Source organism: Artemia sp. Qi Xiang Cuo, chromosome 3, assembly GCF_049724085.1.
Source record: "Artemia sp. Qi Xiang Cuo chromosome 3, ASM4972408v1, whole genome shotgun sequence".
In the NCBI taxonomy this organism is placed as follows: Eukaryota; Metazoa; Arthropoda; class Branchiopoda; order Anostraca; family Artemiidae; genus Artemia; species Artemia sp. Qi Xiang Cuo.
The window spans coordinates 43,110,690-43,138,608 of NC_142796.1; the positions used below are offsets into that span (position 1 = coordinate 43,110,690).

The 27,919-nt window shown below is 35.1% G+C and overlaps 1 protein-coding gene across 1 annotated transcript; it reads right to left on the reverse strand.

Moving 5' to 3' along the window:
* On the reverse strand, positions 1 to 27,727 carry lic (dual specificity mitogen-activated protein kinase kinase lic). Its single transcript, XM_089086167.1, has 7 exons — positions 27,031 to 27,727; positions 13,817 to 13,880; positions 11,441 to 11,606; positions 8,639 to 8,875; positions 7,862 to 8,041; positions 3,454 to 3,674; positions 1 to 1,857 (listed from the first exon to the last, which is right to left on the reverse strand). The coding sequence occupies exons 1-7, from the start codon at positions 27,725 to 27,727 to the stop codon at positions 1,731 to 1,733; spliced, it is 1,692 nt and encodes a 563-aa protein (XP_088942293.1). The 3' UTR covers positions 1 to 1,730.
* Positions 27,728 to 27,919: the final 192 nt, after the last annotated feature.

Sequence of the window (27,919 nt, forward strand, 5' to 3'; positions counted from 1 at the left end):
AAGAGCATATTAATATATTATGACAATAAAAAAAAGTAATATTAATATGTTATGACAATAAAAAAGTGGCCGGACCAAACTCTAATGATGTTTTTGAATAAAAAGGCAATAAAAACAGTACAGCTTCACTAAACTTTCAAACCTAATTATGAGTTAAAAATAACCAACAGATGTGAATCTGGTCTGGCTAGAGCATGAATTTTCACATTAAGAAATTTGAACGATGCTTTTCAAGCTTATTTCAAATAAAAAGAAAGGAAATGTAAACAAATTTTAAAGGGTAGTTGCGTCAAATTAGAAAGCTTAAATTCTTTCACAAAACAATATGAGATAAAAAAAATAATAAAAAGTCACAAATAAAAAGTCAAAAGGACGGTAGAAATAAAACACGCCTTGTTTCAGTGAATAAATCAGCGAGCATTCATAAAATATTCGTACAATAATGAAAATTAAACAAATTTTATAATATTAAAACTAAGTTTGGTCAACACTGCCTACTGAACCAAATGTTTGCAAATTATAAATTGGGCAGGTAAGAATAAAACATTCGAGGGAAATCTGAAAAACGTGTGAAATTGGAAACATTTAATATATGTTATTTTGTCAGAAAGTGGCATTTACCAAACGAGAGCTTCATACACTATTGTTATCAGGCTGAAAAGCTTCAAAATACTGCCAAGTCTTTGCAATATTTTTGCTAAATCTTTGTAAGATATATTTTCCAAAGATGAACTTTGTTTAGAAGTCTTTGTTGGTAGATTTATTTTTCTTCATTTTTCAAATAGATATATTTGCACTTATTTCAATGGAATATTTTTCTCAATGTACGGCGTAATGAGAAAACGCGAATACTATAATTACATCTAAGTTAAGTTATAGGAAAAAGCAGTAACAATTATCAAAACGAATACGGCCAAGCGAGTTCGCTGTGTCAATTTTAGGTGGTATGTCTGATTAAAGGAAATTGTCTGAGTGTTGACCTATACAAAAAGAAACACACACCTCGACTACGTTTTTATCAGTATACTCGCATTACAATAAAAATACGTCAAAAATTGTAATAATTTAAATTAAACTTAGATTGTCAGTGTTTTTTTCATTATGCTAGTTATCCTTGGTACTTAAAATTACACCCCCCCCCCCTACACACGGGGGAGGAAGAGTCCCCCCTAAGAAGATTATCTAAAAGGATTCTCATCCCTATAAATTTGAAAGTATTGTGTTAAAAACAGCAACAATGCTGATATCTATAACACAGAATATGGCAACAATGTTGATTTTGCCCCATTTATTCATGAAAATATTACAACCTGTTGTGTTAAGAAATTAAAGTTTAGTAAATGTCATAAGAACAAGCGTAAAGAAAACGGCAAGAAAATCCTATCAGATGAACAATCTCAAAACCAGACAATATTTTATGTTTTCAGGTTAATTTTCAGAAGACTAAAATATCTCAGATTTTGAAGATACGAGCTGGTCAGGTCAAGATAAGTTGACAGAGTCAACTTTTTAGTATTTTTCACAGCTGAAATATTTTGCTGACCCTTAAATGAAAATTTGAGGATATCTCCTAAAAATAAGAACAAACACAAAAAAAACGAGAAAAACAAACTTTTCTAAGTCACTTTCAAAAAGACAAAACCTTTGGTTCAGTAAACAAAATTGTCAACCTTAAACTGAACACTCCTATATTATTGCTTTGGTTATTTATTCTGACAAAAAAAATACGATCAGGATAAATCGAGAGTCTCTTCGACATAACTTGCAATATCGATGTCACGCGTGCTATGTTTGAGGAAGAACGGATGCTGCAGCAACTGTTTGTAAACGGGACGGTCAAGGTAGTTCTTCTGCAAACTAGAATAGAATGTTAGTAATTATAATATAACAGCAATTAATAACAAAGTTTAATCACTATGAATTCTAAAAACAATAGTTTCCCTCTACTACAGCTTTTTGCAGAAGGACAGCTTTTACAGTCAAAATGTACTCTTCACCTAGAAAGTATTTTTTCCGGAATAGAATTCTTAAATTCCGCATATTACGGAAAAAGAAGAAGACAAATTATTAAGTAGGGATTTTTAGCTATTACTTTTTTTCTCCTTACGAAAATGTATTCTTATGATAACTAAAAATTAATGTGAAGAAATTATTTATAACGGGATAATACATGGCATTTCATGGTAACATTGATGTAAATTGACACATTTACCCCAAATTAACGCTCTCCACACCACCCTAGCGTCATTTTTCATAACTTCTATATTTTTTGGCACTTGAAAATCCTCCTTGAAAGTTAAATTTGAAGGTGTAGTTGTCTGGGAATCAACAGACTGTCAATATTTTATTTCTTCAGATAAAAGTATTGTCAAATATAACTGATTAGTTGTGATTATTTATTTTCACGCTCCAATGTGACAACACTGGCAATGTAATACCACCTTAAAATAAAGAAAACCCCAAAGAAAATTTTGTAACAACCAAAAGAAATATCTCACAAAATCATAATTTTCAGATTTGAATAGGCCTAAGATGGGCCCAGGAGACAAAAAAGGTTTTTATTGTGATGTCCTGGGTTCTTTGAATGACAAAGTTTTTCCCTCGCCAATACGATACGAATTCTTCAGAATCCGGGGAAAACATTCCAGTTTCTAACACAGAAATGACATTGATTGTCTCTGGTACACCAGAAATAACGGAGAAATGTTCCTGGTGTTAACAGAGACAACCTTTTGTCATTTTCTGTGAGCTTATTCAGGATATTTAGTGATTGCCGTATTTTTGAGGTTATGCAAGTTTTATTTATTTGTTGTTTGTGCGTGTGTTTTTTGTTCTTTTTCTTTATATGTTGCCTTTAATTTAATTTTTTAACTTTTTTTCCCATTGATAAAGGCTCCCAGACATGGAATCGAAATATTCGGATTTTTAGTATTTAAAATTTGTTGTTTTTTGTTCCACTGTTTTACTTGCTTAATCCATTCAAACTGTATTCTTCATTGTTCGTAAGGAAACGTAATGAAACTAAAAACATGTGGTACCAAACATATTAAGAAGGTATAGGTTTCCTTTGAAGCTGTAGTTGTTTTTGGGGATCAATAGATTGTTAATATTTAATTTTAACAGACAAAAAGAATTGTCAGATTTCAATAATTAGTTTTACTTATTTATTTTCACAGTTCAGCGTAACAACACCAGTGACGTGATACAATCCTATAAGCTTCATAATTTTGAAACAAACCAAAGAAAGATCTTATAAAAGCACGGTTTTGAGACATTAATAGATCTAAGATGGGTCCAGGAGATACTATTGTACTTATTTGTGCAGATACTATTAAATTACTTAAGCAATTTCAGCTAATTAAAATATTCAAATAATTTAAACTAAGTAAATTATTTACAAATGGCTGATTAAATTATGGTTCGACACACTTAAGTGACTGAGTTTTTCCTTACCAGCAGGATACAAAATCTTCAAAATCTGGTGAAAACATTCCAGGTTCTAATCGTGGGGCATCACCAACCACCACTTGCTTAATCTGATCAAAGGGTGTTTTCCATTGTTCGTATGGAAACTTTCCCGTGGAGATTTCAATCAAGGAGATGCCCAAGCTCCAGACATCTGAGCGAATGTCGTAATTCCCAGCAGCCCCTTTGACAGGGTCAATTCTTTCTGGCTGTGAAACAAAGATGAATTTATATGAAATTACATAAATCTAATCACTACTACTAACAATCCACTACAACACCAAGCTGCCTGAGGTCAACACAGTAAAGCACGCTCCTCATCCAACCAAAGCCTCACTCTTCAAACCCTTCCAAGAAGTTCCCTTTTCCCTTAAATCCTTCCTTATGACCTCCTCTCACCCCATTCCTAACCTCTCACCCAACCTAATTTTCGTTTGGCCCTAGATGGTTGACTAAACAGAACGATCTTTGGCAAGCTGCCATCCTTCAGCCTCAGAACGAGTCCGTTCTTTAGGTTGACCGAAAAGGACGTCCAAAGCAATTCGTAGACAATTACTCTGGAAATGATCCAGAAATGTGACTGATTGTCGTAATTCCCAGCAGCCAGTATGCTTAGCGAAGGAAAGACACTGTTTATTTTGTATTATAACACATCGTATTGCAGTCTTCTCTGGTACACGGCATAACAACGACAGAGCAGTGAATATAAAAATAACATTAACAATAACAATACAATAGCACAATAGCGGTTCTGATTATTATAATTGGAAGGAGCATTGATTGGCAAATCAAATCAAACAGTATGTTTATCTCTTAGCTACCGAATTAAACAGAACAAAAATTTACCTCAAATACAGCTGAAATTACTGGAATTTTTTTTTTTTTAACAAACTTAGAAACTACTTCTTAGACAGTGGCACCAGTTGAAAAAGATGAAGGAGAAGGGGTAAGGATTTTTTTTAAATGAAGATACTAAAAAGGCTATTTTTCAAAATCTAGGGGGTTTATTTTTTACTGAAAATACCAAAAACAGGTATTATCAGAATATAAAAAGGGACAATTACCCCCCCCCCCCACCCACTTGCTTTTCCCCCATATTGGCACCCCTGTTTCTAGGCACTAATTTAGGTGGTAGATTTTCTTGACGTGGGTGAAAAAAAAATTGTTTGTTTCGTATATATAAAGTTTCAATGCTTTTCTATAAGAAATGACAAGACTATCCCTTCTTTCTTATCAACATAGCTTTATTAAGTGTTCTTTTATAGGTGTCCTTAATCTAATCCAATTTTATTGATTTTTGGCTACAGAAATTAACGACAACAGAAATTTATAAAATAGCAAATTTGCATTGTAATGTATTGCGTTTTGGAACCCTTCGGCAAGTGTCCGATTATGAAATTTGTATAGGAACGTATTGCGTTTCGGACCCCTTTCCCACATGGTAGACTAGTAAAGTCGTATTGTAACGCATCGAGTTTTAGACCACTCGGAATACCAATAAATTTGTATTTTAACGTTAAATACGTCACCGTCACGCGACGTACTCCTTTTTGAATCCCTTCATCACATGGCAAAAAGCAGGATAATAAATTTATAATATTTCGTATCACAATTTGGATATAAATGGCACAACGTAAAATAAGAGCATATTCGGGAATGGGACAGAAAAAGAAAATTTTTATTTGTCGGTTTGTCGCGTTTTGGATCCCCCTCAGCACACTTTGTGAGCAATTCAGGGCAGAAGAGTAAACCCGCATTGTAACGCATCACTTCTTGGGCAAGGCATTACACATTTCTCAAGAAATAAGAGAAATAATACAGGCCTTGTATTCCCTAAACATTTCTTGTATATCTCATTTGATTATTGGAAATTGTAACACAAAGGAATTAACTTGTCTCAGCAGCATTTCGGTTGAGACAGGGTCTAGAACGGTAGTATATTTCAGGAAGCTTATAGTCATATTTTTTAGGAGCACCAATTTCACTAATCATTACTAGGAAAAAAAGCGATCCCAACAAAGTTCCTTGAGGAATCCCGCAGTAGATGGGAAGGGGTTAGACAATATATTTCCGTATTTTACCGTTTGTGATCTATTTGAGAGAAATTATATTACTATGTCTACCCATTTCATTAATCGTTACTAGGAAAAAAAGATGATCCCAACAAAGTCCCTTGAGGAATCCCACAGTAGATAGGTAGGAGGTTAGCTAATATATTTCCGTATTTTACAGCTTGTGATCTATTTGAGAGGAACTATATTACTATGTCTATTAAGAAAGGATCAAGTTCAAAGTTAAAGAAAAATAAGCCAATCAGGATGTTAGGATCAACCAAGTCAAATCTTTTAGGAGTTTAACTGTTCCTAAACTATTTAAGATGGTATGTACCAAGTGCATAAGGTGGTAGAGGTTTTGCTTTATTGGCGTGATTCGCTTTATTAAATTGGTGAATTGTCGAATCTCATTGCGTAAAATAATTTCAACCGTCAGGCAGTCGCAAAGGAAACCTTTATAAAGTTTAAAAAAAACTTGAGTAAGTGAACTTTTGTGAAACTTGTGTTAGTAGATTTTTTCGGAACAGTTGTTTGAAAAACATTTTTCCAACAGCCTGGCAATTTACCAAATCTTATGATTTGGTAGAAACATTTGCTAAAGGTTTAGTAATTTTGACAAAGGGTTTAATTAGATCAATTGGGATACCCAAGGGGCAAGTGCTCGATTTTCCAAGCTTTTGGATCTTGTTTACAATATTGAAAGGAAAAATTAGGGAAATGAGGTATTGGGAGAAATAGTTGGAATTGGGCAAGTGAAATGGGGGAGACTTTGTGTAATGGAAGACAGAAACTAGTCGCTAGCTTATTAGGAGGTTCAGGGAGACGGAAATTAATATCAGAAGGTTTTTTTCCCCATCTTTTGCTTTTGCTGTGTCATTTCTTGGCTTATTAGATTATACATCTTTAACTTTATTATTGTAATACAGAAAAGTTGACTTTCGATTTTTTTTTTCAAGAGTTTTCTTAGACTATTAGCTTCTTCAATGTGGTCTTGCTTGAAAAGATTTATCTTTTTTGCTATAAGATCTCTGGTTGCTACTTTCGCAGAAATTCCTCTTCTCCACGCTTTATTTTGAAAAGTCTGAATTCGTTTAATAGTTTTTAAATGTTATACTATTTACCTGATTATCCTTAATTAAACCTAACTTTCGTATTAAACCACACCTTGAAATATTAAAATGTATTTTGAGTAGCATTACATTACAGTATGTATTACAGTAGCATTAATTACTTATCTCTTGTTTTTGACCATTTGTCAGGCAGCTATTTAAGACACATACTTAAAAAGTGTAACTTTTTACAATTTTATTTGCAGCATACTTAGTATTTGACTGGTGAGTAGTGAGTAGTAACTGGATCTGATTGGTGGATCCACCCTCCTGACTGGAGTACTACATTTGTGCACTTTTCATATAAATTTTTAATAATTTGTCGAGCAAAAATAAAACAAAAAAGATCATCAAAATTTTAGGCAGCTTCAGCTCTTGTTGGCAGTCAGGTAAACAGAGGGGCTTCGATCCCCCATAATACTGAAAATTGCAAGGTTGGTCAAGCAACTTTTCAATTCTACCTTTATATAATTCGTATATTCTTGATTTTTTCCAAGTCAGCCCCTCACCAAAAATTTATTTTTATCCCCCCACAAATAAAAAATTCCTCTGCTAGCAGTCTATGGAGAAAAGGCTCGGTTAAATGAACCTGTATTCTCCTGGATTTTCCAAAAGCTAAAAAGCAACACAGCCCCAAATCATGACTTGTACAGAAACCCATAATTCGCAATGGAATAGATGCGTAAATAAAAAAAAAAAAATACAAATACTTTAGCTAATAGTAACAAAGAGTGCCTTTAGGAAATTGGCAACCCTAACCTTCTGTATGGCAACAAATTTGAAAGACAAAAATGTGCTTTGTATTAATATCCCACATGTCCAGTGCTGGCGCAGCGGCTTTTATCTCAGCTTGGTAATACGGGCCCAGAGATCAAACCCAGCTGTAGCAACACACTGTAGGGCTGACGCAAGGTCCTTAGCAGTCAAGAAGCGTCGTTAATCCGATAGATAGATAGATTGATACCCCACATGCTTTATTTTTTCCCGACAAGTTTAAGGTATTATAACCTGAACAAGGCGTTTCAACGTTCAGAATTCTGTAAGATCTAAAACCGATTTTTAGATTTATCTTTTTTTTCCTTAAATCGTTGATTGTTTAAATTCTTTTTTTCTCAATTGTGAGGACGCATTGTTGTATGTGGGCAAAATATTCACTTGGTTATTCTTCTTCCTGTTTCCTCTTTTGGTTGGCCGCAATAATAAAAACTGAAAACAAAAAAGAAAGAAACTTACTGCCATATAAGGCTTACATCCGGCATCAATGGTCTTAGCCACAGAATTAACAAGATAGCCAGAAATGCCATAATCACACATCTTCACTTCCCCCTGCCGATTGATCAAGATATTGGAGGGTTTTACATCTCGATGTATCACCTTCAAACGACTATGCAAATAATCCAACGCCAGGACTACCTGAAAATCAAAGCTAAATCAGATTATTTTTCACAATAAATCCTTAAATATCTATCTATCTATGATGTTTCAGTGCCCCAATAGCAGTAACAGAAAAGAACAAAACAAAAAAAAACAAAGAATAGGAAAGTGGAGAATAGAAAAAAAGCTTCCAATGCGATTTGTCGGCAAAAATACCCATAAGGTCTTGACTGCAGAGTTAGGTTTATTCTTGGAGGCTAGATGATAAATAAAACACGTTACTAGGGAGACTAGGGAGATATTTCCTAGAAATGGGAAGGCCCTTAGACATTTCTTGGGTCAATCAATGCAACTATGTTGGCGCTTATCATCATAGGTCTTGCAAGGCCGTATCCAGAGGAGGTAGGGGGTTTGGACCCCCACCCCACCCAGAATTTTGTCCGAATCGTAAAAGGTAAAAAAAGGATACGAAAAAAATTTGAAACATTCTCGAAGTTTTTTTTTTGCAACCCACCACCCCTCCCAAAAAAAAACTCCCCAAAAGCAAATCCTGGATATGGTCCTAATTATAGGTTATTACACCTTTTTTATAGTTAAAGAAAAACAATAATAATAATGAAGAATAAAAAATCTTACAGACACTACAATTCTTCCAATTATATCCTCTGGCAAATATCTTCCATGCTTTAAAGCTTTGAGATAAAACTTGTCCAAACTGGAGTCCATGCATTCCATGCAAATCCAAACATCTCCTTCTCGAAAAAGCGCTCCATAGAAACGGACGGCATAGGGACAGTCCGAAGTGCGCATACATATATCTAAGTCCATGAGCAATCGTTTCTGTTCCTGAGAGTTAACTGTTACAGGTATTCTCTGAAATCAAACATTCAATATAACATATTCAGTAATAATACTCATTATTTAATAACTAGTCAAATAATATTTAATAATATATGCAATCTAATAATATTTAATCATTAGGTGTATCGCGGTTAGGCGTACTAATATTTAATTAGCATTATTATTTTTCGTATTTTAATTTTCATTGACGTGTGTTGTGTCGATTGTTAAGTATTAAGTTAGTGTTAGCAGGGTATATGATCCTATAGTTATGTTTTTTGTTTTATGAACCCTTTCTGAAGTAAATTATTTTTTTTTCTAGTTTGCAGATTTATTTCATTATCCCTCCTCTATATTATGCCCTGGCATTTGGGGGGGGGGAACGTAGTTATGTTTAGTTTTTTTCTTAATAACTGGAATCAGATAAAAATAAAAATTAACAAAATTAACAAAATTTTTAATGAGATTAATCAATTGAAATAGGTGTTATAACCAGAGAATGCTATTATCTACTATCTACAAGTCTAAATCCACCAAAGCGTTAATCCACCTGAACATCATTGCCTTCCACCAAACCCTCTTTGAAATTGTTTTAATTGTTTTATCCCAGCCTTATTTAAGTACCTATTTTTGTCAACCACCCTTGGAAGCTATTTGGTAAACCAGTTCAATAATTACAGTCTTTGTGCAAATTGAGGTTCAAGCCACTGCTATTGTTCATTCAATAATTTAATTTAATAAAATTTAACAGTATTTGTTTATCTCCTGATCCGCATCCAAACTTTATTTCCAATAATCAAGCCATTAAAACAGTTTATGACCTTTGTCTCCAAGGTTTTGGTTTCTCAGCTGATCTTTCTTGCAGCACCTGCAACGATCAAAGCCGACCACCAGCTGCTTTTCACTTCAAAAGCCTTCTTCCAACCAGCTCCATCATCTACAAAGACCATTGTCTTTTTCCAAGACGATATCCCGATAAATGCAGATCTTTACTTGTCACCCAAATTGAATTTTATCAGAATCTACAACAAATGTCTTGACAAAATTAGAATTGGTCTTCTTTTAAAATCATATTACAAAAATTAAAAACAAAAAAACATACAAAAATAAAAGGAAAACACACGCAGAATTCCTGTCGATCAGACACTCAATATGCTTTTGACACCTTTCACAATGACCAAAAGCAATCATCATTTGATTTTCACAACAAAAGGCTTCTTCCGACTAATTCAACCATCGTTCTGTCTATGTCATTCATAAGACTGGGACTACCGAGATCAGCACCCCCCCCCCCCTTAAGGAATATCCAGAAAAGGGCAAATATAACACAAGTCAAAGATCAATAGTTTACCCTAGAAAGATTTTATGTGTCTTCAACATCTGCTTTCTACAAGTGCATCTATTCTTATAAGCTTTTATACCTTACTTCACAATCAACAAGAGCGCAGCCGAATCTGATTACTCAAAGAAAAAGTCCCCCTGGAAGGGACAGATTCCCATGAGAAGATTCTTTCCTGAAACAACCATTTGTCTTTGCAAGTTATTCCTTCAAACCCCCATGCTGGGAGCTCAAAGCAAGGATTCAGCAGAATTATAAGACCTAGTGATTAGACTGAGCAGAGGCACGACACAAGAAGACACTGAGTAGTGGCATGAGTGTTACAACGAGTAGTGGCATGAGTGGCATAGTGAGTAGTGACATGGGAAGTTCTAAACGGTGGCATGCCCCAATAATTCTGTTTAAATCAAACCACCTGTTAGGCAGACTTAAGAATTCAAGTTTGGTCACGGAAAATACAAAATTCAAAATGCACAACATAATGGATAAAATGAAACAAAGATGGCAGTATTTAGTATAAAAATCACACTAGCACGTCAAGCATCTTACTTAGGCACGCGCCAAACAAAAATATTTTGGACAAAATCTCTAGTAAAAGAGAAACTTTAAGACAATCTTGTTGTGATGTAGCCGAAGTCCCATTCTCTGCCGAGAAAATAATTTGCCCCCATCCGTCCAAAAAAATAGCTTCTCGGCTAATGATGGCCACATTTAGGAGAATCGTCCTCTATCTTGAGCAACAAGAAAACTCTCTTCCGCATGGGAAGCAGCACAGTGTGCTGCACCTTCTATTTCTTCTTTTTTCCGTTACTGCTAGTAGGGTGGGTTAACATTATAGATAGATGTTTAAGAGGAATCTGAAAGAATCTAGTGCCTTTTGTAATTAAAAATCTAGTGCCTTTTGCAATTAACAACAGATAACATTAAAATAAATGCAATTGTCCACTAGAACTGAATCTTCATATAAAAGATGACGTAGCATACGTATCTTTTGAAAAGTTGTAATATTTAATCTTGAATATCTATCTTGAAAAGAAGTATCTTTTTAAAACTTGTCTATTTGGGATGCAAGATCATGTTTGACCGACTCTGTTGCCTAATTCTCTGAGGTTCAGTCTTTGTTATTCGGCTGGACTTTTCCACGTTTGTGATAGATACATTGTCAAGAAAACTAGTCTGAGTCATGAAACAGTACCAAATTATCACTCCAATATTACAAAAAATAGTTAAAAGCATAAAAATTGATATAAGTAGCGTACCTTGACTGCCATCACAGTCTCTGAAAGCCTATGTCTAACTTTTTCTACAATACCATATGCACCTTGTCCAAGTAAGCAGATGGGTTCTAGGTCATCTGAATTGACTTCAAACACCTGATCTCCAATAGTAATTGTTGTATTCTTATCCAAGTTCCTTGGTGGACTTCTATATAAAAAAAATGAAAAAATTCTAGAAATAGCAAAATGACTAAAGAAGGTATCAATAAATTTCCTGGGTTATATTCTTTCCTGCATATATTTTGTTTACAGGCCTTTTTTACTTCTGTCTTACTTTCTCTGTCCCTAGTTTATTAACTAGAAATTAACTGTCACCATCTAAAAAAGACAAAGAAAGATAACTCCAGACAAAGCAGACACCAAATGTACTTGAATATCAAGTACAATTTATGTAAGCCTATATGACATTTTTTTTTAATGCTCCAGTCAAAAGCAACACAGTCTAAAGGTTAAAAGACCTTTAATTTTCCAATGCTTGCAAAAGTTCGATTGCAGCATTTTATATTTGTAGTGACTGCAGCATTTCTTAAAAAATGCGCTTGATTTTTTATGTGGAATACAAATACTCAAATAACGTTCAATTCTGAAGCCACCCTTTCAAACCTTCAAAAAGTGTGTGACTTTGGGGACACCCCATCATAAAGTCCCCCCCCCCTTCACATAAAAAAATGCATGCAGAAGCACTGGTACAATTTGAATATTATAGCCTGGACTTTACTGTTAGCTTAAATCATAACTAGGCACTTTTTCAACAGAAACTTTGATAAATAGTTTGCCCCTTTGTAATTTTGTTTTATTCAGCTTTGGCCAAAAATCAGTTTTGAGTTTTGTTCCCGTTCCTTGTACAGGGCAGAATTTCCTTTTAGGCAATTAACTGAGCAATTACATCATAAGTGTATACAATTCAACTATAGAGGCGTAATCAGGTGGAAAGAAAATGACACATCAAATCCATCAAAATCATAGAATCAAACTGAAACCAAAAAAAATGATCAATGGAGACATGTTTTATCACACAAGATATCTATAGCCTGGTTTTTACTCTTTATTGGACTGAATGAGAACAAATGATTCAGCTGTACCTGCTTTAAATTTAAGGTAGAATTATGACAATGCATTGATAGCTTTATTTGAAATTTTATTTTATTGTTATTGCTGCAAAAAAAAGTATTTGAAACCTATAAGCAAAAAGAAGGAAAAATCAGAATCATATAGCCTAACTTAAATAAATAAAGGTAATTGGTTAAGAATAATAAGTGGTCCTATGTTGCCAGCTAAACCTTCAGCACCCACTGATCTTTTCTGAGGATGTGGTGGGGTGGGGGCAAATATATTGCATAAGAAAACCATATGCCTCTTCAAAACAATCTCAGAGGGAGACAGGGAAACAAAGAGAGGGAAACAATACTCACAAAATACAGAAGATCATGGAATTTATATGAGGATTATATAAAATTGTGAGGAATACCATAAGAGATTTAAAGTAAGGGGTGTATATATAATATATATTATAAGGGAGAGAGGGGGGTTAAAACCAGTGGCGTAAATTAAAGAGAGGGGGTTGTAAGCCCACCTAAATTCAAAAGAAAACATTTTTTGTAGTTGTTATTAAAAAATGTCTTGTTTCATTAGTATTTTTCTTAAAAAAAATTAACCCCCATAGATTTTTGAAGAATATACTTTACAACCCCCCCTAAATTTCCGTGAATTGACACAATTAGTCAAGTGGCCACCCTCTAGAGACTAGTCATCTTTCACCCTACCTAATGAGTCTTTGGTCTCAACAAGCCCAAAGGTGAACAAAATTACTTCCTGGAAGAAATTAGAAAGGATACCCTCCATTATTACTTAGAAGAGATGGCTCATTCCCTGTGGGATGTGTTACAGTAAGCAATTATATCTGCTGGGATTGGGGGCTGTAGAAGTTCTTGACACTCTGAATGTCACAGATAAGAATTGACACAAACAAGTGAATTCCTATGGAGTATGTTATAACAGAACTCTTAGAAATGATGAGTTGTTTGTGATATACTAGTAGCAAATATTAGCTTGATTCATTCTTACAAGTATCTATAAAGATGAATTATTGCAGATTGAACAGATCATTTTCGGTCCCCTCAAGCCCCTACACTGTAGTTGTCCAAAGCGTACTCTATGTGGCACCCCAATCACAGAAGTTAATGCTCTATCCAAAAGACATTGCAGATAGGAACTATTCGTTACCAACTAAGCTAAGCAAAGTAGGAAATAGGTCCATATAGGTGTTGGGTCAATCTTCAGAAGGGAGTCTTTGTGCAGGTATGACGTTCTAATACCTAAATTCTAATATACTGCACATAAGAAAGGAATAATATTTACAATAAAACATCTGATTCTGGAACAAATTCAATCCTTTGAAGTGTTGGACCTTTTCTCTTGCTTTCTGAAAAAAAAAAAAAAACGTTAATACAAGCTTGTATTTGCCTTCTGTGCTAGGAATTAAGAATTTATAGACCCAACAATGTGTTGTTAAAAAATATGCAAATCTTCATAGAGTCATTACGGATGTATAGAATGATATATTTAAAACATAGGGAAAAGCAATAAACCTTCACAGAATGATTGCACGTGCCAAGAATATAGACAGGCTTTGATATTGTGTTGCCTGAAAGTGGTTTTGCCAAGTTGGTATTCCAAAAACCCAAGAAAAATGAGTCGAGGACCAACTTTTTGTCCAACAAATCAGTAACTTTCAGCAAAATGGACAATATTGTATGTGATTTGGCAAAACTGCTTTAAAGAATATGCAATTTGGCAAAGGAAAACAGCAAAATACAGGCAGTTAGAGATGTCTTACAGCAATGTCAATTAAAACATTTGAAAAATTTTTTTTTACATAAGATTGCATTTGTAACTCAGCTTCAACAAAAAATGTTATTTTTGGCAAAACTGCTTTCAAGTTACAATTGTCTGCAAGTACAATTAAAAAGAAAAATATGCTGAGTCCTCAATTACTGAATTTCGCAAATAGACCATCTAAATCCAAACTGACTGCCCATGACATTTTTTTTTCTTTTTATTGCCTATTAAATTTTTACACATCTGAGACAATTGCCAAAAACTGTTTGCTAAGGTGTTCTCAAAGGGATGACCAGCAGGAAATTGTATGTTCAATCATACTTTTATTTTCCTGATCTGCACTGAACCCCACCCCCCGCGCGTGGGAACAGCTTAGCAGACAGTTTTTGGCAATTATATCATATGAGTTAAAAGTTCAGATACAAAATTAATGAGATAAAGAAAATTTATTTCTAAAAAAGAAAAAAATACTGATTTTGCTTGGATAAAACAAGGAATCTATGACAAGGATGAATTGAGAGAATGGACTAGAAGACTAAAACTAGACTAGAAGAAACTAAAAACCCAGAATACGAAAATTGAAGCAAATCCAAAATAAAAACAAACCATGAGCAAAATGGACAATTGGAGCTACTTCCTTCACATCCAGAAGTAACTGAAGTTAATTCTTTTATTTTTACTTCATTTTATCCTTGCCAAAGATATCTTGTTTTAAACTGGTGAAATATTTGTGGCTCTTTATTTTCTACTTGTCTTTTTTACTGGCCATAGAAACAAATTTTATTTCTCTCTTTTCTTGTCTAATACAAATTTTTGTGTTTGTGTGATGGGGAGGGGGGAAGAGGAGCTGCTCTGTTTTGAGCCAGAAAGAATTCTCCTGCATTTAGGTATTCATTTATTTTAGAAGGTTTTTCTCCTCATAACTCTGAGCATAATTCTTGGTCCTCTAAGAATATCAGATTTAGTTGGAAGTAATTTTAGTCTAGGGATATAATAAGATATTCCAGAATAAAGTAGTATCTAGCCCAAATTAAGGCACAAAGACATACTTGTACACATGGTGGAAAGTAAATTTGCAGTGCAAATAAATGTTGTATTTGGATTCAGGATGAAATTCTGATTCTAAAGGTATTTGTATCTCTTGGTTATCTCAATTGTCCATTAATCTAGAAACTTACCATGTTTTTGCAATCACTGATAATGATAGGGGGAAAAAAAAAGAAAAAAGAAGGCACATCAGTGCTACCCATGCAAAAGAGTGATTTTCACTTTGTCTAAGATAGGGGCAGTAACTTTTCTATAAGGGTTTTTGATATTAAAAATTCCATCAGTGTTGCTTTCATTTTGATCTGATGCCATTTTCAAGGGTTTTCAGCAAACTTTCAAAATTCTCATCAATTTGGTTTTGCTATAACCTTTAACATTAAGATTAATCAAAACCAGGGCGGTTCCTAGGTGGGGGGTAGGGAGGCAACCAGGTCAGCTGCCCCAGGCGCCATAACTAGACACCCACTGGGGATTTCCCACTTTGATTTGGCTTTTTTGCTAATATTTGAGTCAGGAGGGGGGGGGCTGTAATAAATTATTCACAGCTACCGCCTACCCTAGGAACAGCCCTAATCAAAATAATAAGCTACCGTTCCTGAATCAGCTTCGAGTGCAATTTTTTCACATAACAAAGTGCCTTGGTAAAAAAAAATAATAAAATAAATAAACCCAGATTAAAGAATCTAAAGTGACTAAATTGGCTTTTTTTTTTATAGCACCAGCTATATCCTTGAGCTTAAGGTTGATGCCTCAAATCAGGGACTAGGAGCACAAATTCTTTCAAGTGGAAAAATCTTTGCATATGCATCAAGATCACTGAGCAAATATGAACAGAACTGTTCTCAACAAGAAAGAGCTATTTGCCATAGTTTATGGTTGTCAACACTTTCACCACTACCTGTATGGAAGGAAATTGCAGGTCGTTAGGGATCTTTGGTCTTTCAAATCAACATTAACAAAGCCTTTGTATGTAGTGCCACCAAGGACTCAACACCTCATGATGTATATCCAGCCATACAATTTGACTTTCAAATACAGGGATAGTAAGGAAGTCCCTGTTGCTAATGCACTTTCAAGATTCCATCTTCCAAATATTGTCAAGAAAATAAATGAAGGAACCAAAGTCTTTGTAAATTTCATTCTGGAAGCCATTTCAACAATGGTACAATCTTTACAGGTCCAAGAATAGTCATTCTTGTCATTTCACAAAAAGCAATATCTTGAATGGTTTACACTCATTGCATTTGGGTGCAGACAAGAAAAAGCAAACAGCCAGAATGATTGTCTTAGGAATGATTGATTAGGGTAAAATATTGTATTACCAAAATTTCAGCAGGTATAAGACTGTCAGGAGAGGAGGGGAGACATTTGTGAGTGAAATAATTATTCTAAATAGGAAGGGCATAAAAAAGGCATTGAGTGGTGTTTTCATGGGAAGGTTTATATTAATGGACTATACAGGCAGTTAAGAAATAAACTTACCTCTATAGTCAGAATTGCATCCTGAATCTAAACTTATCATTCATTTGTGTTAAAAATGAACTTAACCCCCAGCCGTATATATATCAATTCAGGGTATATATTTGCACATTAGAGAGGTAGGGGTAAAGTTAATTTCTGGTGCTAACAAGCATAAATACAAGGGGGAGGCAATGGGGGTGATCCACCCCCCCCCCAAAAAAAAACAGATTTTTTAAAGAATCCTTCCTAAATTATACTATTGAGCACTATATATGAGAAATAAGGACTGAAAAATTAAACATTTTTTTAAATAAAAACAATGGGACATATCAATGCAAGAAACGTTCCTGCGCTGTTGGGGAGAGGCAAAGGGAGTGCAGACCCAAGACAAGAAGGTTGGATAGTGACAGTGCTGTGGCCTATATAAGCATACACAGGTTGGCATCACTTATCATTGTCCCCTTGGAGACAGAGACACAGATGAAGTGTATGTAATACATACATTCAAATGGAATAATTTTATTTCCATCACTAAACTTGACAAAAATTAAAAAGTCCTTCAACAATGCCATAAATGTTTGCCTCATTAATAGCAGCTGCACAACATTACATGAAGTACCCTGACAATGATGCTAAGAAACGATGGTCTGACAGCCTGTCCAAGTTCCTGATGATGGCAAATATCAGGTTGAGCAATGTGCAAATGCTTGCCATGGACCAAAGTGGATGGAGGAGGCAGACGTCACTCTCTACCCTGAGCAGCGCCTGGCAGGAGACATAAGTCAAAGTAAGTAAGTCAAGTCCCCCCACCCCTCCTGATGTGCAATTATACACCCTGAATTGTCAATGGCAAGGTTTCAACCTGCAAAATCAGAGCTTTTTTTGTTGACAGCATTTGAAAAACTTGAAACAATAGAACAGTTTGAATTGAAAATCAAGTATTTTGTAGTCTAGGTTAGGTTATAACTTCTTTGTGTGGTTACAAAAATGAAATACATTTGGGGCCTCTTTAAGGGCTCAAGATGCAATTTACAGTAGAAGCAATTATTATATTATGAAAGAGCATAAAAAAGGCATCAAATGATGTTGTCACTTTCATCCTAGCTAAACTATAGTGTCACCTAGAAATTTACCAACAGGTTCTATACCTATTGCAATTTTGACAAAAAAAACATTTTACAAATGCAATTCTTGTTATTTGAGTAGAATTTTAAACCATATCAGTGTTTTTTTTTTTTTTTCAAAATTTAGGAAATGTATTTGCATATCTTTAACACCTTATAAATTGGGACTGAGCAAATTTGTGAAGCTGAAAACAATTTAGTTGTACTTCATTTAAGTAGAAGATCTATTTTGCAAGGTTTCACTTTGATAACACACGAAATTTGGTAAATTTTTTGCAGTTCATATTAGTGATTTACAAATAAAGTAAACATACCACTTGATGCCTTTTTTATGCTCTTTCCAAATACAATAATCATTTTTGTCAGTAATGAATTTTATCCCCACCCCTATATATACCAATGAATGGTATATACTTGCACATTAGTAGTGGTGGGGGGGGGGGTTGTAAAGTTTAAACTTACATCTCATTTACATCAGAAATAAAATTTACCCCCATCCCCCCTAATGTGCAAATATATACCCTGAATTAGTATACATAGGGATGGGGGTAAATTTCATTTCTGACAAAAATGATAATTATATTTGGATATAATAAGAGGTTTTCCTACCATTTCAAGTCAACAGCAAAGTTTTGAATTGCAAAATTCAGTGCTATTTTTGTTGACAACATTCAAAAAACTTGAAATGGTACAAAAACCTTTTATATTTGAGTTGCCTAACAAATGAGGTTTGAATTGTTATAAATATGTATTTTTGGAATATGTTACTGTTGAACAGCTTATTTATAAACTAGTTATATGTTTTAAATCACTTTTCAATAACTCAACTAGTAATGACAACTTCTTTGTGTGGTTACAATTTAGGGTATATATTTGCACCAATAGGGGGTGGGTAAATTTGAATTTCCAATAGAAGTGATTATTATGTTTGTAAAGAGCATAAAAAAGGCAATAAGTGGTATGTTCACTTTATTCCTAAGTCAATAATATGAACTGCCAAAAATTTACCCAGAACTCTCTAGAGGGAGAAGAAGTGGAGGTAGGTATTTCAAAATACCTTCCCATGACATAGGCTACTTTTGCCTGCAGACACATCCCTGAAAATTTTATTTTTTAACCTAACCCCTCTCCAACATATCCAAAAGTAGTGGTAAAATTCTACTTTAGTTACTTTTGGCTATCTTGAAAAGGGGTTAGATGAAGAAAATGAAACTTTGAGGGATGGATCTACAGGCTAAGGTATGTCCCAGTAAGGTATTTTGAAGTACCTACCTCCACTCCTTCTCCCTTTAGAGGGTCCTGAAATTTCCCTATATTACAGGTCTATATCTATTGAAGTTTTGAAAAAACAACATTTTTCAGTTATCTGTTTCTTTTTCTCTGGCTTTAGTTCTGAAAATGCAATTTCTATTATTTGAGTAGAATTTAAGCCATATCAATGGTTTTTTTTTCAAAATTTAGGAAATGTATTTGATATTTTAAAAACTTACAAATTGGGATTGAGCAAAGAAGTGAAGCTAAAATCAATTTTGTTATACTTCCTTTAAGCAGATAATCTATTTTGCAAGGTTTCACTTTTATAACACACATATTTTAAAGGTCATCAAAGGTCACTGCTCTCTAGAGAGAGAAGGAGTAGATACTTCAAAATACCTTCCTGGGACATACCATAGCCTGTAGATGCATCCCTGAATGTTTCATTTTCTTAACCTAATCCCTTTTCAAGATAGCCAAAAGTAGCTAAAGTAAAATTTCAGGTAAATTTGCAGGTGGCACAATAATTTACCTAGGATGAAAGTGAATACATCATTTGATGCCTTTTTTATGCTCTTTTGTAATTCAATAATCCCTTCTGTTGCAAATTGGATCTTGAGCTCTTAAAGGGACCTGAAGGTATATTATATGAATTAGGAAAGAGCACAAAAAAGCATCAAATGATATTTCCACTTTTATCCTAGCTAAATTATAAGGTCCACTGCAAAGTTATCATGAAATTTACCCACCCCTACCCCACTAATGTGCAAATATATATCCTGAATTGGAATATACCCTGAATTGTTGATGGCAAAGTTTTGAATTGCAAAATACAGTGCTATTTCTGTCAATGGTATTTGAAAAACTTGAAACATTAGGAAAACAGTTTATATTTGTGTTGCCCAATAAATTAGGTTATAACTTAACTCCTGTTGATAACTTCTTTGTGTGGTTACACACAATGAAATACCTTTGGGGCTCCTTTAAGGGCTCAAGATGCAATTTGCAGTAAATATTTACCAAATCATATTATTGAGTTACAACTAAAGTAAATATAAAACTTGATGCTCTTTACAAATATAATAATCATTTTTTTCGGAAATGAATTTTAGCACCACCCCTATATATACCAATTCAGGGTATATATTTGCACATTAGGGGGTGGGGGTGATTTTATTTCTGATATAAATGAGAGTTAAGTTTAAACTTTCCCCCCCCCCCCCGAAGGTGCAAATATATACCATGAATTGGTATATATATATGGGTGGGGGCTAAAATTCCATTCCGACAAAAATGATTATTATAATCTTAAAGAGCATAAAAAAAGGAATCAAGTGGTATATTCACTTTAGTTGTAACTCAATAATATGATTTGGTAAATACTTACCCAATTTGCAACAGAAGCAATTTCTGAATTATGAAAGAGCATAAAAAAAGGAATTAATGATGTATTCACTTTCATCCTAGCTAAATTATTGTGCCACCTGCATATTTACTGAATTTTACCATAAGGCCTATTCTTTTGCACTAAGATCTTACATCTAAGATCTCACATCTTTCAGCAAAGATTTTTGTTCTTTTAACTCATCTTTGTTCTAAGATCTTACACCTCACTGATGTTAGCAAAAACTATGAAAGATGCCATCTTTTGGCTGCATAGAACAATGATGAGAGAACTTTGATGATATACTCAGCATTGTTAATAGACCACTGATCAGAGCAGAATGATGAAAGACGTTTGCAAAAGAACACTATAAGATGTAAGATCTTAGTGCTAAGATTTCACTTTTAAGCATTCTTTGTCAAAAGATGTAAGATCTTAGCACAAAGATGGGTAAAAGAACGGCCCTATAGTAGCTAAAGTTGAATCTTACCCAACCCCTTTTTAGTTCTTAGCCTAATATAGGGAAGTTTGGCTCAAACAGGATTAATCCTCTTCTTTCAGACCAATCAGTCTTCAATAACTTTAAATCAATTTTCGTGCAAAAGTTAAGAAATACTTACTCGCAAGAGACATTTTTCTACTGGTTACAAAATACCTAGATTTTTATCTAGGCTACTAAATAAAAAGTAAAAATCTATCAGAGTTAATAACTAACAAATTCTAAAAAGATGGCAGTAAACCTTGAAACCCGTCATCTTAAGAAATGAAAATATTTGACATTTTGTAGAAAAACAAATGGCTACGTATGTGAGCAGTTCAAATTATAGCGGTCGAGCTAAAGAAATACTAATGACATAGATACATAAAATATTATTTAAAAACACTTTGCATCAACCAAACAACAGCAAGACAAATAAGCAAGGGTTTCAAATTTAGCACACAGAGTTTGAAGCAAAGAATAAGTGGAAATTTGGGCACAAAACTTGAATTGACCATGTCTAATTTCTTCTAGAACACAGCTAGCCGTTCTATGTATTCCTTGTCATGCGGGGATAATTGGTGATGAGCAGGCAGACCTAGCCACCAAAGATAATGCTATAGCTATTTGGACAACATCAAGGTCAGTTACACCAGGTGTTTTTTTGCAACTTAATTTACCTTTAACTTAAAATTCAATATATAGGAAAAAAAAATAAAGCTAAAAAAGGTAAAGGATACAGCATTGCATTGGTAAAGCCAAGGATACTGGCAACAGTGTGCTTTCACACACCCTTCCTGTTTAGCTTCCCCGGATCATAGGCAGCGCGCTAGCGCTGCCTAAGTAAAGAACGATTTGGGCAAAATGTGTTGTATTTTTTTGTTTTTTCTCCGTACCCGGGCACTTCGTATCAAAGGATTTGTCGTAGAAAGTTCAAAAAGGAGTCATTCGATTGCAAATTGGAGTGGCTAGGGCCCTTTTTAATAGTCGAAAGTGATTGGAGGGCAACTAAGCCCCCCCACGCCCATCATTCCCCTAAACACATCCAATCAAAATTTTGAGATAGCCATTTTATTCGGCGTAGTTGATTTCCAGATTGAAAATATCTTTTTGAGGAGAAAACTCCCCCACAACCGTCGGGGCAAGGGTTTTAAGTTATGCCCTGCGGGCATATAAGGTTTTCATAGAAGGCGTTATCGTAGAAACTTCAAAAATGGCTCATTCGAATGGATCGAAAGGGCTAGTTCCCTTTTTAATAGTAGAAAGTAATTGGTGGGCAACTAGCCCCCCCCCACGCACATCCGTCCCCCAAACACATCCAATCAAAATTTTGAGAAAACCATTTTGTTCAGTGTCGATGTTTTCCAGATAGAAAATATATTTTTGAGGAGGAAAATCCCCCACAACCCTCGAGGAAAGGGTTTTAAGTTATGGTCTGGGGGGCATATAAGGTTTTTATAGAAGGCGTTGTCATAGAGACTTCAAAAAAGCTCATTTGATTGAAAATTCAAACGGCTATTGCCCTTTTTAATAGTTGAAGTGATTGGACGGTAACTAACCCCCTCTCACACCCACCTTTTCATAGGCAGCGCGCCAGCACTGCCTAAGTAAAGAACGATGTGGGCAAGGCACAATGTGTTGTTTTTTGTTTTTTTTTCCATACCCGGGCACTTCGTATCGAAGGAGTCGTCGTAGAAACTTCGAAAAGGTCTCACTCGATAGGAAATTGGAGTGGCTAGTGCCCTTTTTAATAGTCGAAAGTGATTGGAAGGCAACTAATCCCCCCCCCACCACGCCCATCATTCCCCCAAATACATCCAATCAAAATTTTTAGATAGCTATTTAGTTCAGCGTAGTTGGTTTCCAGATAGAAAATTTGTTTTCGAAGAGGACACTCCCTCACAACCCTCAGGGCAAGGGCTTTAAGTTATGCCCTGGGGGCATATAAGGTTTTTATAGAAGGCGTTGTCGTAGAAATTTCAAAAAAGGCTCATTCGATTGGAAATTCAAAGAGCTAGTACCGTTTTTAATAGTCGAAAGTGATTGAAGTGCAACTATCCCCCCCCCCCCACGCCCGTCATTCCCCCAAACACATCCAATCAAAATTTTGAGATAGCTATTTTGTTCAGTGTAGTTGTTTTCCAGATAGAAAATATGTTTTTGAGGAGGACACTCCCCCACCAACCTCGGGGTAAGAGTTTTAAGTTATACCCTGGGGGCATTTAAGGTTTTTATAGAAGGCGTTGTCATAGAAACTTCAAAAAATGCTCATTTGATTGGAAATTCAAAGGGCCAGTGCCCTTTTTAATAGTTGAAAGTGATTGGACGGTAACTAACCCCCCTCTCACGCCCATCTTTTCATAGGCAGCGCGCAACCGCTACCTAAGTAAAGAACGATGTGGACACAATGTGTTGTTTTTTTTTGTTTTTTTTTCTCCATACCTGGGCACTTCGTATCGAAGGAGCTGTCGTAGAAACTTCGAAAAGGGCCCACTCGATTGGAGATAGGAGTGGCTAGTGCCCTTTTTAATAGTCGAAAGTGATTGGAGGGTAACTAGCCCCCCCCCCCCCCCACGCCAATCTTTCCCCCAAACACATCCAATCAAAATTTTGAGATAGCCTTTTTGTTCAGCGTAGTTGTTTTCCACATAGAAAATATGTTTTTGAGGGGGGCACTCCCCCACAACCCTCAGGGCAAGGGTTTTAAGTTATGCCCAGGGGGCATATAATGTTTTTATAGAAGGCGTTGTCGTAGAAACTTCAAAAAAAGCTCATTCGATTAGAAATTCAACGGGCTAGTGCCCTTTTTAATAGTCGAAAACGATTGGAGGGCAACTAGTCCCCCCACGCCCATCATTCCCCCAGACATATCAAATCAAAATTTTGAGACTTCCATTTTTTTTAGCGTAGTTGATTTCCGGATAGAAAATAAGTTTTAGAGAAGGACCCTTCATTACAACGCTCCCTACAAGGGTTTAAAGTTATGCTCTCGTGCTATATAAGGTTTTTATAGAGAGTGTTGTCATACAAACTTCAAAAAAGGCTCATTCGATGGGAAATTTAAAGGGCTAGTTCCATTCTTAATAGTCGAAAGTGATTGAAGGGGAACTAGCCCCACCTCCACGCCCATCATTCTCCCAGACACATCCAATCAAAACTTTGAGATAGCCATTTTGTTCAGCGAAGTTGATTTCCAGATAGAAAATACATTTTTTAGGAGGACACTCCCCAACAACCCTCAGGGCAAGGGCTTTAAGTTATATCCAGGGGTATATAAGGTTTTTATAGAAGCCGTTGTCATAGAAACTACAAAAGGGGCTCATTTGATTGGAAATTCAAAGGGCTAGTGCCCGTTTTAATAGTTGAAAGTGATTGGAGGGCAACTACCACCCCCCCCCACGTCCATCATTCACCAAAACACATCCAATCAAAATTTTCATATAGCCATTTTGTTCAGCGTGGTTGATTTCCAGATATATAATATATTTTTGAGGAGGACACTCCCCCACAACCCTCAGGGCAAGGGTTTTAAGTTATGCCCAGGGGGCATAAAATGTTTTTATAGAAGGCGTTGTCGTAGAAACTTCAAAAAAAGCTCATTCGATTGGAAATTCAACGGGCTAGTGCCCTTTTTAATAGTCGAAAGTGATTGGAGGACAACTAGCCCCCACGCTCATCATTCCCCCAGTTAGATCCAATCAAAATTTTGAGAAAGCCATTTTGTTTAGCGTAATTGATTTACAGATAGAAAATATGTTTTTGAGGAGGATACTCCGCCACAGCCCTCAGGGCAAGGGTTTTAAGTTATGCCCTGGGGCCATAGTAGGTTTTTATAGAAGACGTTGTCGTAGAAACTTCAGAAAAGGGCTCATTCGATTTGAAATTCAAAGGGGGTGTCGGAGGGGGTGAAATTTTGTACGTTTCTTAGTTTGAGCTTAGGCTACAAAATGCGATAACCGCCGTCTCTCTGCGACCGCTAGGACCGGAAATCACTTAACATTGTGGTGGGTCGCCTTTTTAAAGAGGCAAAAGTGTGCCTCCTTGATTATTTTGATGGATTTTGTATTAAGGAGAACAGAAAAGGCAATGGGAGACCACGGAGTCAAATGGGGAGGAAACTTGGACTTAGATTATGCTGACGATTGAAGCATCCTAGAGGAAAGTGTGAGCAAACTAAAATGAACTTACTAAACTAAGTGTATTTTTGAAAATTAATGTTAAGAAGACTAAGTTACTAAGGCTAGGAATAAGTGAAGATGAAAAGGTGACGCTGGGTGATGAAAAGGTTGATCAAGTGGGCAGTTTCACTTACCTTGGTAGTACTATTTGTAAAGATGGTGGGAGCAGTGAAGATCTTAAAAGTAGAATAGCCAAGGCTCAGGGTGTTCTATCACAATTAAAAAAAGTTTGGAAGAATAGGAAGATAAGTCTGCAAACCAAGATTAGAGTGTTAGAAGCTACGGCGATGACAGTAGTCAAATATGGCTCTGAAGCATAAAAGCTTCGAAAAGCGGATGAAGATTTGCTAGATGTGTTCCAGAGAAATTGCTTAAGGATTGTTCTGGGTACCCGGATGACTGACCGTATTTCAAACAATAGGCTGTACGAAAAATGTGGTTCAATACCACTCTCTAGGGCTATAATGAAAAAAGGTTGAGATGGCTAGGGCACGTTTTGCGGATGAAGGATGACAGATTACCGAAGGTTGTTCTTTTCGACCAACCGTCTAGGGCTAAACGGAACGCAGGTCGTTTTCGTCTGGGGTGGGAGGACGTCATAAAAAAAGATTTAAAGGAAATGGGAACCTCGTGGGAAGATGTAGAAAGGGAGGCTTTGAATAGATTGAGCTGGAGGAGGAGCGTGCATAGCTGTGTTGGCCTCAGGTGGCTTGGTGCTGTGGTGAGCTGTTACTAGTAGTAGTAGTAGTAGTAGTGTTTTCTCTGTCTGTTTCTCTTTTCTTTCGTTTTCCTTCAAACCTACTGTTGATGCTTGTCACTTGAATTATATATATTTTGTTAATTAAAACGACAGATGTCGCTGCATAGGCTGTTTGATTTGCTCCGAGTTACGGGAAGCAGAATATTTCTTTTCCCAAAAAAAGCATGGAGCTACTTCTGATTGGTTGAGGGTAGGAACAACATAGAAATTTACTATCTGAGTAGATTCCGGTTTAGTGCTTTTAATTTTTTTTTTTTTTTTTTTTTTTTTTAATTAAATTCCCACCTCCTCTCCTCTCGGTGACTTTCAAATTTTCTTTAACAATATCTCATAATTTATTTAATGTCACCTACTCTTTTCTTACAAAAAAACTTCTTCAAAAAAATCCATATATTCAATTTATATAAAATTGAGCATTCCAAAATATATCAGGTTATAAAAATAGAGGTATACTACATTTCAAAATTCATATACCTTTTAGGTTAATCCGATATCTCAGGCTGCCCTTCCCCCTTAGGGCACCCCTTCCATCGTGACCTTAAATTACACTTTTCAAATCCTTTTTCATCAACATCTATTTCTCCCTATATATAATTTACTTTTACCCCCATCCCCCAAAATAACAACATATATAAAAAAAAAAAAAAAAAAAAAAAAGAGAAAAAAATGAAAAACTCTACCTTTACAAAAAAAATACTAATAGGTAGAATGTCTCCTTATCCCTTCACTTCATTTCCTTTACCTTTATTACTCATCTTACCTTTCCCCTTCGGCTGCTCGATTCTCTTTAAACTTTATCTTTATCCTACTTTTAAAACTTCTCAAATCTCTTCAAAACTTTATCTTTATCCTAATTTCAATAATTATTTCTTTGTCATTCTGTTATTCCTTTTTTAAATAACAACAGTTCAATTTATATTTAGGATTTCTTACAAAAACTTTTTTTTCTCTCTTTCTTTTCCTTTTCTTTTTTTTTCTTCTTTTTTTCCCTTCCTTCTCTTTTTTCCTCTTTTTTCTTTCTTTCTCCTCGCCTTTTCTTTTTTTTTACTCTCTTCTATAAAACATAACTTTTTTCCTTTCTTTTTTCCTTTCCTTATATTTAATTTAATATCACAAATAACTCTTTCATTTTTAATTAAATATGTTTGGTTCTTATCTTTTATTTGTTCTTTCCAAACATAATAGCTGAAATGTGTGAAAATGTATGTAAAATCTTCGTGTTTTTTCGTTTGATTGGTTTCCATGCATAATTTTAATTCTACAATCTTTTCTGCGTTGACCAGTTCCTCATTTTCTTGTATTTCACTACTTAACAGTTGTTTAAATTCTTCTAATTCTGTTTTTACGCTTGTGCACTGAAGAATTAAATTTTCAAGTGTTTCAATTTGATTTCCACACCTTCCGCACATTCCAGTCGACTTGGTGGGGTCTATCCTATGTTTTCTTTCTTCAGTTGGTAGTATTTTGTGAACTTGGAAAAACGCATGCTCTTTAACCTTCGGCGGTAAGAAACTAGAGTGTATCAGGTCGAAAATTTTTTTCAGTCTTTCATCGTCAAGATCACTCGTCTCTAGAATTTTCGCTGGAGGTAGGTTTTCCTGCGAAATGAACCATTGTTTCATATCCGTTTTGTTGATTTTTTTGCTATCAGGGTCTGCGATCCTTTTTTCCAGTAAATCTTTAACAGTTCCGAAATGTTTTTTTACCGAGTTTGGGCAGTCACTCCTTTCATTTCTTATTTTCATTTCCGGTTTAGTGCTATTAGTAGTTTTTGGTGCTTGACAAGAAAGAAACTGCCGTCAAGACAAAACTTCAGATGGTTGTAGCATTGTTTTGAGCCAGACAGTTCTTTTCGATGATTAACTTCCATTTTAGAACTATTTACTATACTACCTAGAGATTACCATCCTCATAGAAATTTTTATTGATTAAAATGA